We start from the raw sequence: 11028 nt of genomic DNA, 5'->3' as shown, positions 1-11028 counted from the left end.
TTACTGACAATGATCGCTACCAGTAAGCTTTTTGTGAATGAGCGATCTTCCACTAAATAAATGTCAAGCTTATTTACGTTTTGGGGGGCATATTTTCAGTTAGCAGATGGTACTGTTTGAATCGCGATTCCATCTTCTACTGCCGGTAACGTCGTAGAATAATCTTCAAAGGGGGTTCTTTATTCATGAATGCAATATGAGTAGGCTAAATGCCTTAAAATATCACGAGAAGGGAAAAACTTAAAAGGACGTTTAAGTCATAGAGATTAGGTCAATTTTTACACCGGTGAGGCTCTCTTGCAGGGGAAATGAGAAGACATCTATTTCATTCTACACTTCACTCGTATTTTCAGTTGTAAATGATCAGCAGAAAAAAAATGCTTTTAAATCTATGTAATCTTTATAAATAATAAGTATGCATTTTTATATAAAATATACAGAAATATCAGTTGTAAAAATGTCATTCAAAAACGGACCCCTGTGCAACCGACGCAAGCAAGCACACCCTACAATTTCCCCAGAAATTGTACCCTCTCTAGTTATTATTATTATACATCTGCCATGGGAGTCTATGGCAGCCCCTAGAACCACATGGTCAGAAGTTGTGAAATTTGGCACACTCTTTGGGACCTGTCCCCTCATTACTTTCACCAAGTTTCATGTCTCCCATTCCAACCCTCTAGCGCCACCAATGGGTCAAAGTTGAAGGTGTGTTTACACACGTTACCTTTGAACCATATGCTCATAAATGGCTCACTGGGATAAGACGGGCTACTTTGAAGTGCAAGGTCGTAGGTTCAAATCCAGCCAAAGTCTCAAGCATGTCATGATACTGGTTTATCTGTTTAGTGAAGCCAGGTATGCGACAGTAGCTGTCGAGCAGTATAATCATAATGGTCACGATAATGTTTCATTCTCAGGGGATATATACTCATGAAGAGTCAGATTTATTGTGCTTTGTAGATATAGTGATGCTACATCTAGCCAGTGCATCGGATTTCTTGCATCATAACTTTTGAACAGATTTGTCATAAATCACAAGATTGGTCTCTTCTGATTCTACGTGGCATACTAAGTCGAAATATATCACACTGTCTCGTGTCCGCCATTTTGGGCGTCGGCCATTTGGAATTTTCATAAAAACAAACTCCTCGTTCGCCATTGCTCCTATTTTCATGGACATGTAAACAAATCATTTTCAGACCACAATCACCTTGACATGTCAAAATAGGACTGAATTACAGCTTTTTATACTTGGGTCAAATCTGACGCTTCCCACAGGAGAAACTGCTTACTTTTTTTAAACAGTAACTGAACACAGCATTTCCCTGCAGTGAGAATAGCCTACTGGGATAAGACGGGTTCCTCTGAAGAGCAAGGTCATAGGTTCGAACCCAGCCACAGTCATCAAGCATGTCATGATACTGGTTTATCTGTTTAGTGAAGCCAGGTATGCCACAGTAGCTGTCTAACAGTATAATGGTAATGATCATGTTTCATTCTCAGGGAATCTATACTCAAGAAGAGTCAGATTTATTGTGCTTTGTAGATATGTGTCCTCTAACCTCTAGGGGGGCGATCCCATGTCTGACACATGTTAACTTGTGATACCAGCCGAATTGATGCCGCCATTTTGAATGAATTAATAAAACGTTTTTATCATACTCCTCCTACAAAATATATCAAATATTCACCAAATTTGGGACAGATTATCTTCAGACCACAATCACCTTGACATGTCAAAACAGAACTGAATTACAGCTGTTTAAACTTGGGACAAATCTGACAACCGCTTGCCACAGGAAAAATTCCTTATATTTTTACGCAGTCACTGAAATCTGATTTCCAGCACTGAGAATAGCTCACTAGGATAAATTGGTGTCCTGGCTACGTCAACGTCAGAGGTTCAAATCCAGCCAAAGCTGACAAGCTTGTCATTTCTCTGTTTAGCGAGACTATAAGCCACTGCAAAGGAAGCCAGGTACACCGCAGTGACTAGATGTCGAAAGTTTCTTCTGGTTTATCTGACCTGCTTGGCCACCACATTGCTGCTTGCAGCTATATTTTACATAAATTGTCTAGTTCGCTGGCTAGTTCACCCCTATGACACTAGCCTAGCCTACTGTATATGAATGAATGAAGGAACAATCAACGAAACAATATTAAACTCGAAGAAAATGTGGGAATTAGGTTAAACTGAAACAAGGCATGTGGTGTAGCTAATGTATGATGAAAATTTGTTAGCAACTTCGCCAAGCAAATACCAAGAAATAGGTTGCAGCAGTTTGTCTTTCGACTACACTTACAGAATCCGCGATGGGACTGAGCTTGAATAGCTTCGGTGACTTTTTATAGTACAAAATTACTGTCAATCAAAAGGAGATGCAGTCTTTCGACAGACCCTCCAATCATCACGCGGAAGCCCAGCGTCCAGGCCAGGTTTCGAAGCACTGAAAAAAACTGTTCAAAGCTTCCCCATTGAAGTCCATGGAAGCTGAGCTTCAACAGGGAAATGCACTGTGGCGCTACGGGAATGTATGAGAAGGAAATCAAACGACCTGCTAATATAGTATGTATCTGATTCTGAAAGAACTCGTCTTCGATATGAACGTGTTCTAACGCATTTAAAATGTTAACACAATAGTAAATATTTGACCATTAATTTGTTTAAGAAATCGCCACTGGCAGAGATGCAGATCGTTACAAGGCGACCCCAAAAAAATCTCTTGCGACCCACCTGAGGGTCGCGACTCAGTCTTTGGGAAACAATGGCCTAGAGGATGCTGCCATACTAGATCCAGAAAATGACATCAGAATCAGAATTCGGTTTATTCGCCATGTATGTTATACAAACACGGAATTTATTGTGGCAGTGAGGTGCAAAACACTACACATATACAGATCTTAAATTAAGTAAAAGTACAAAAGTTTAACTATTTCTAAGAACTAAACAATCTAAGAATACAACAATTTAAATATAAATATCCACAAGCTATCACTACACCTGACCTATGTACCAGAAATTCAACGTAGGTTGAACATGTTTAGAGGTGCCTATGCTAACCAACATGGATGCAGACAGCACCCTTATCAACAAGGTATTTGGTGATGACCCATATAGGGAGGACAATTTAGAGGCCCCTTCTGGCACAACATGGCATCAACAACTTTCCAACTGGCATAGAAGAACAGTTCCCAGCTGTGGTTGTCCAACAACCCAATGTAAATCTTAACCGCCATAGAGGGAATTGTGGACTTTAAAGTGAAATACCAAACATGCTGCACTGAAATTTCTAATAAGTTGAATGTATGAGCCAGCCAGGGCTTCAGTCTCCTCTCAGACCTCTACACATGAGAGATCTCCTACAATACCTGTCACACTTCCTCAAGGACATTTATTATTGGGCATCAGTCCAGAACCACAGCTTCAAAGCATTATGCAAGATGTGTATGTAGAATGGAACACCTTACAGTAGCACTGGTGAAAACACAAGGACTGCCTTGAATCACGTGACTTTAATGTATGTGTCTATGCTCATTATAGATTTGTCTTGCAATGTGCTTGATTCATAGATCTAGGTTATGTTATAGTAACAGAAAGACCCCTTTTATTGTACACCCCTTGGTCACATTTATTTTAATAACATTTTTGTACAATTGTAAATCACGTTTAAGAGGTTGGAAGAGGTTCAGAAAAACAGTTTGGTTTGAATTTGTGAATTAAAGATTAACAGTACCAAAAAAATAAAAATAAGCCAATTGACAGTTTCCTTATACCATTTCATTCTAAGCCCTACTCTTGACCAAAGCCCTGTGTATTGCAAATAACAAAGTCCATACTTAAAGGCAGTGTAGTCCTTGTGCAAAGGTAGACGCAAGCAGTTTACACGTGTTTGCTGTTGGAAACTTCGCCCTCTGTTGAGTGTCCCCAGGTAAATGACTGTCAGTGTGCAAGAACTCGATGGATGGTTCCGGCTTCAAGCCAATGGCAGGTAGCGCACCGCATCCAGTCGCAAACATTAGAATTTTCTCCAACGAGCAGGGGGAGTTACCCTCTGTAAAGAAAGAAAAATATGTGTTATAAGGAAGGAAATTCAAGCTGCACTATGTAACTTTACATAAATTGTTCCTGTCGGCCCAAATTTTACGTTGTTTTTACTAATTACTAAACACAGTAATAATACAGGGGCAATAACCAATTTCCGAATAGCGCAGGTTTAAGTGGTGTTCAGATTCATGCACTAGAGTACGAAGTTAAGCCTCAGCGAGCTGTAGTCGGTCTAACTCGTCAGTGGCCAGGGTTTGAATCATGTATGTGGCATTCCAGCTATGCACGGGAGATCTTCTAGGGGCAGGCCCAACTTGCCTGGTAAAATTATGTTAAACTACATAAAAAGCAAACGATCTATTACTTGCCCTCTGCATCTAGAAGGTATTCTCTGCAGAAGCCCACAGCAATGTTTTCCTGTACTCGTCTGTTACTTCCTGCACTGGAAAAACAGATGACAAACAGGTGATCGAGACCGTCTGCGCTAAGGGTCTGTGGTGGGCTGCAGAAGAGAGGTCGAAAGGCTTCCGGATGTTTGACAACCTCCTCCAACAATCCTAACGTCCTCAGGCCTTCCTTGAACCTTGAAGAATTTAAAGTGGATATATCCAGTAGGTGAGTCAGCTCAAGCCTGAATTGTCACATTATACAAATGTAGCATTGAAAAGCAAACTGTAAAATTGTGTACAGTAAGAACAGAACTTAAACATTTCACGCTGTGTTACTGTGTAACCAGGCACTGCATAGTGCAGGGAATCATTATCCCGTATAAATATCCTTCATTGGATAAAAACAATTTGAAAATAGAATTTACAGCATTTGTACACTGGTTGCTTGAAAATAAATGTTAGTTCCAATGTTACAGCTCAAAATTCTACAAACAGCACTTTTTTTTTTTTTTTTTAAAGGCTCATTTTTACCGTTCGAGTGGACAATGGAGTCGGTTTACAACTTGGAACAGGAGGATGTCCTGCAAAAGCAGGTCTTTGTCCTCTAGACATTTAACAGCTCGTAGGCAGCCTGAATTAGACAGGTAGTCACTGATACTGGACACAACAGAAAGCAACTCCTCCATGGACCTGGCCTCTGATACCTGGCAAAATCAGAGATATTTTTTACAAGTAGCAGACCTTATACACCAATAGGTCAAGTAAAAATACAACTGAAATTACCTGTGTGATTTTAACTCGCAAGTCAAAGTCGTGCACATCATCAATGGTGGGTGAGACATTATCTTTCACGATACAATCAAATAAAGTGGGAGAAAAGAACCCCGGTGATGGCCCCCCATGAACCATACTGACTGATATAGCCTTCCCCATGATGAAGTACTTGTCTTCTCTGACAGCTGGAGAGTAAAATTGACACGATATATAAACTTTAAATCAAAATTGAAACAGGAAGCAACATTACTCCAAAGTAAAGTCTTACATGTAATAGACAATTAGCCATGTTATGAAAATTACTTTATTTTATTCAAGACTTCCAAGGCACCCATTCTATCTTTTGCCAGTGCTACTGAAAATTTAGACAAAAGGGCTCACCAATCAAGTAAAAAGCAAGGTTTTTTTGTCCATCTGGACCTGCCAGCATCGGGGAGTGCTCAATTTCTTCCATCAGTAGACTTAAAAAATCTCGTCTTGGGCCTCCCAAATCGACCCCTTCCTCAACATGTCCAGTTTCATCAGAGAACGTAACAGAAATTCTCTTAAATGGATTGTACGATTTCCTGCTGAATGCTCCAAATGCACCATCTAGTACATTGTTTTGATTAATGTTGAATCTGCAGCTCAAGTTGTAGTTGATATTCTTCCCAAGTTCCAAAAGAATCTCGAATTTTGGGGAACAGTCAAAATCTTCTGTGCATCTGCAAACATTTTAATAATTTAAATGCAGTAAAGTCCAACCCCCCCACACACCCCCCAAATGCATTCAAAGTCACATGCCAAAATCGATATTTCATCTAGAAACAACTGACCACAGACTGGAAAACGTTACAGCAAATGGGTACAACTCACTGAATTTCAATGTTATCTGTTAGCTGCATCTCATCTTGCTCTGACATATCAGTCTCTGGCATGATGTCAAGGTAATCTATGTAGATTTCCTCTGCAGGTCCACACTGTGTAGGCCCCAAATCACTTTGGACAACCTCCATCAAATCAGGCAGAAACTCAGAAACTCTGTTTTGCTGCTGGTAAATGGTCTTCAGAAAGTGATAAGTAGTAAATACACAAAGATAAAATATTAAATCTATTAGCATTTATGTATGGACTCTGTTATTCGAAAGTGAAAGACTACTTGTAGATTTAATTGATTTCTGAGCCCAAAAACAACTTTTAAACACCTTTGTAAATCTTGAATGAGTTTCAAAAAGTACATTTTAATTCAAAGTTAATCTAATTTAGTTATATCCACAACAATGTTAACCAAATCATGCTTTCAAATTGGTGAAGGAGCTGATTGAAGTCTAGCATGCAATGCATTAAACAAGCGTTGACTGAAGTTGTAACTGCTGCTTTAATACCAAAAGGTACGTTACACATGCGTCATTGCAAATGACGCATTTAATTCACAGAAACTTAAATGAGGCTGTCTGAAAGACTACAATGATAAATACCCACCCCACTACTTTTATTATATTATTCACCTGCAATTCCTCCATGTCCATCCATCGAACATGGAGGTTCAATGGAGAGGTGATGTTGTGGTCCAGAAGAGTCCCAGATACTATGTTGATGATTGTGGTGCCTGACGTAGTTTCTCTGATGTAAAAATACTCAGTGGCTTAGGCATGTGATCCAACAAAGTCAAACAAGCCCTGAAATAACAAAAATATAATGTACTTATTTACTACCAGGAAAATATCATCAGTACAATGACAATCAAGGTTTATGAATGCCGTTATTGACCTGGGGGGTATTCCAAGTAGCGGGTTCAGTGAAAACTTTGAGTTGTTTAACCCTGAAAAGAGGCATACTCCGAGTTCCACGTTCCAGAAAGAGAGGTAACGAAACCTTTTGGTAAGTTGCTATGGTAACTTACGCTGTGAAACTAACCTGCTCGCTAGCAGGTTTTCTATGAAAAACTCTGCGTTTTCCTAGCAATCCCCACCCACTTTCGGATCTTGAAACAGTTTGTAGACATGGGGTGTCCTTTCCTGGGTCGGCCGATCGATTATGAGCAAAATATAATTCGCATAGCCTTACGCCAGGAGAGGATTTTAAGACCGCGATTGGATGCACTTTCATTCCCCGATGAATACCTACGCGAACGTTACCGTTTTTCCATCAGATTCAATAATTTATCTCACCAACATTCTCCATCCATACATTGCTAATGTAACACACCGTGGACGTGCTCTCAGAACAGACCAAATGATATGCGTTGCTCTCCGTTTCTTTGCCAACGGGAGTTTCCTATACAACATTGGCGATGCAGAACATCTTGGAAAAGCAACAGTCTGCCGAGCCATAAGAAAAGTGGCCCTGGCACTGAAAGGCCTACTGCAGACCTACGTAGTCTTTCCTGGGCACAAACCTCTAAGGACCATCAAAGAGGAATTTCACATGATTTCAGGTGACTGATGTAGCACACATTCAGTTTAAGTCAATGAAGAAATTTGAAATCATGTGAATGACAATGTTGCAATCTCAGACTGGGATGAGTAAATCCTTTCCATTTTGCAGGATTTCCCAATGTGATTGGCTGCATTGATGGCACCCACATCCCCATCTTAGCTCCATCCATTAATGAAGGAGACTATGTGAATAGGAAGTCATTCCACAGTATTAATGTGCAGGTAGATTTACTGTCTTACAATAATAAAGACTACAGCACAACTTTAAAATATTGCAGCTAATATCTCTTCTCTGCACTGGCAAGATTATATGTGATGCAGCACATTTGATCTCAAATGTGGAGGCCAAATGGCCTGGCTCGGTACATGACTCAAGGATATATCGCGAGTCTACCCTGAGCAACAGAGTTGCAAATGGTAAGTTAAGCTTTGAACAAATAACATTCCCTTGTCTCCCTCTTCTACCACACTCACAATGTACCCACTATATACTTACAGGAGAGTTTCATGGCCACCTGCTTGGTGACAGAGGGTACCCATGCCAGCCCACTCTGATGACCCCTTACCATGACCCTGAGCCGGGCCCTCAGCAGTGGTACAATGTGGCCCACTGCAGGACTAGAGCACGGGTGGAGATGACCATAGGCATTCTCAAAGCCCGGTTCCAGTGCCTACGTAGACTGAGGGTAAAACCAGAGAGGGCATGTGATATTATTGTGGCATGTGTTGTTCTTCATAATATTGCCACTATTAGAGGAGAGCAACAGCCTGCCGTACAAAACGACCCTGAGGACGACCATCCCCTCCAACCTGCAGATGTCCAAAATGGGAGAGAAGTCAGAGACATACTGTGCCGCACACACTTCCACCAACCCTGACACTGAAATAAACACAAATCATTGCCATTTCATTTTGTCTTCTTTATTGCCTACAAATAGAAATGCAACAATTAATATTAATATATTGTTCTGACAATTAACTCACTCACCTGTGACCATGCACCCACCTGCAGCTGGTGTTCTAGCAGTTCAATTTCTAGATCCGTCTTCTTTATCTTCCGCCCCAAATACACCATCTCTTGGTCAGTTTTCTCCATTTGTTTTAACAAATGGAGTTTGTACTCCAAGTCCTTAACTGGTAACTGGGAATACATTAGGATGAAATTAAATCCCAGTTCTACACACAGAATTCACCTGCCATTTACTGAACATCTCACTGTCTGTAGCTGTGCTTTGGAGGTTGATGGACCCCTCTCCTGGCAAGGCTCATCCATGCTCTGTTCAACAGGATCAGACTGTGCATTTAGTTTTTACATTCATTACTCTCATCACTTCAGTGTACATTTTAAACTGACAATTACACCCAATACTGTAAATAAAGTACATGGAGAGAGAACTATCATATATGTAGCTACCATATATGTAGGCCTCTCTGCAACCCCGTCTGTGGCAGCAGTCAATGTGTCCTCATCATCATCATCATCATCATCCTGTGATGAAAAGTATTGTTTCAGGATAGTCACCACTACTATGCATAATGGAGTATTGAGTGGCCTACTTACAAGTGGTACCGTTGTGCAAAGGCTTGCAGGAGGCTCAACCACTCGGATTACACCATCAGTGACTAGAAGTGGACCAGAGTGGAAAATGAAAACACATTCACACACATACTCGCACACATACTCGCACATACTTACATCTTATGTAGGCACTTGTGTCCTGTGGGGTGATTGGCTCTGATGAGCTTCCTCCAGGGATGCCTTCAGCCACTGGACGGCCAATGTTGTGGCTCAGAGCCAGCTCTTCTGCAGACGTCAGAGGTACTGGTGGTGGCCCTCCACCTGTTTTGCGTGCCTCTGCCTTCTTTCTATTTGCTGAATTGAACTCAGTGTTAATTTAAGCAAGATATCAGGCGACAGGACATTGTGTGTTTCCTCCACAACAGGATAAAATAGGCAATGAGGATATTCACTTTGTATGTCAAATATGATACCAAAGTGATGGAAGCTACAATCATGAACCTATAGGCCAAAAGGCTAAATATGCATACCTGTTTGTATTACGTTTTTATATTTCATTTTCAATTGTTGCCAAGTGCGTTTCACGCCTGTGGGATTGCACCTATATGAACATTGTATTTGATTAAATTACAATTCCAACACTTTTTCATCTGTAATATTAACGGACATTAAATGTTCGATTTATGGACTAAATTCAAATTTACGCATTGACTCGATCAGCAATTCTTTCCCACGCCAATTGTCTGTCCTTCGCAGCTACAGCCGTATTACTTTTTTTCCGAAATATGTGCTCGGACTCGCCATACGCACGGATTAAAATTTCCAATTCCATTGCCGTGAAATAGGAAGCCCTTTTTTTGTCGCCTTTTTCCATGGTGAATCCTAGTATCGGAGCTCCATAGATGTTGGCTTTTAGTAGAACTCGTGCACGCGCTAAACTCAGAGTTGACGTACTCCGAGTCGAATTAACTAATTCATATCAGGTGTTCTGGAACCGAATTTTCGGAGTTTCCCATGTTAGAGTAACTCAACTCTGAGTTCAGGGTTAATCTCAGAGTTTGTTAAACCCGCTACCTGGACCCCCTGAACTCCTTGCTGTGTTTATATATTTTTTTAAACCAAAACAAATTACAAATAAACTTGCACTCTATATGCAAAATGTGGGTAACATAGTTGTATAGTCAGTAGCAGGTAACGCTGTCTCATTTACACACCACAGTGGAGGGCGAGTAGTAAAATGTTTAGGTTTTTAATTTCCAGAGTTAAGAGGCCTGCTTGCAGGTCAGCACCAGTAGATGAGGTCAGTTTAGACAATGACGAGGACATGCCATGTATATGTAGGGATGAGGAAATTGATATGACGTCATCATGTGTTCAGAGGTTTAAATAGGTAACCATGTCACTCATACAGTGCGGAATGCTAAGCACTCAATTTAATGTTTTTGCTGTCTGTAAAAACACAGCCTTTTCTTTGAAAGGCCGTTTGATCTACATGATTCAGATGGGTCATGGTTTTTGTTGGAAAATCCCAAATTTGACTAATCCAGAAGATTCACATCAATAAAATGAGCAAATTAAGAATTTATACATCTGTACATTCAACAATGTTTACCTGCATAGGATCAGATGTATGGAACCTTCGGATCTTCATTGTGCCATCTGGAAAACTGACTTTCAGAGGTATGCCACCAGCAAGTTCCTCAGTTGTCCTCATGAGTCTCTCATCTATTGTCTGAGAGACAGAGTGAGTATGTAACAGGTTGAATATGTGCCTTCTACTGAATAGATGCTACGGAGATGATATAGTACCTTCAAACGCCTCTCCTTGTATTCGCAGACAGCTTGTCTGCTCTGATCCTGCCATCAAATAAAAACCATCAG

General features: G+C 40.6%; 1 protein-coding gene across 1 annotated transcript; it reads left to right on the top strand.

The window, feature by feature from the left end:
• The first annotated feature begins 7425 nt into the window (after positions 1-7425).
• On the top strand, positions 7426-8506 carry LOC136946456 (putative nuclease HARBI1). Its single transcript, XM_067240797.1, has 4 exons — positions 7426-7627; positions 7738-7850; positions 7934-8045; positions 8127-8506. Exons 1-4 carry the CDS (start codon positions 7426-7428, stop codon positions 8504-8506), a joined length of 807 nt encoding a protein of 268 aa, XP_067096898.1.
• Positions 8507-11028: the final 2522 nt, after the last annotated feature.

The sequence above is a fragment of the Osmerus mordax genome, chromosome 7 (genome assembly GCF_038355195.1).
Source record: "Osmerus mordax isolate fOsmMor3 chromosome 7, fOsmMor3.pri, whole genome shotgun sequence".
NCBI classification, from domain to species: Eukaryota; Metazoa; Chordata; class Actinopteri; order Osmeriformes; family Osmeridae; genus Osmerus; species Osmerus mordax.
The sequence above is the reverse complement of the archived record's forward strand: the minus strand, read 5'-3'. Positions and strand labels throughout refer to the sequence as shown.

Coding starts and splice junctions, on each gene's coding strand:
- LOC136946456 (XM_067240797.1), top strand. CDS start 7,426: ATGATATGCGTTGCTCTCCGTTTCTTTGCCAACGGGAGTTTCCTATAC. Junction 7,628..7,737: donor GGAATTTCACATGATTTCAG/GTGACTGATGTA, acceptor TCCATTTTGCAG/GATTTCCCAATGTGATTGGC. Junction 7,851..7,933: donor TCCACAGTATTAATGTGCAG/GTAGATTTACTG, acceptor TGCACTGGCAAG/ATTATATGTGATGCAGCACA.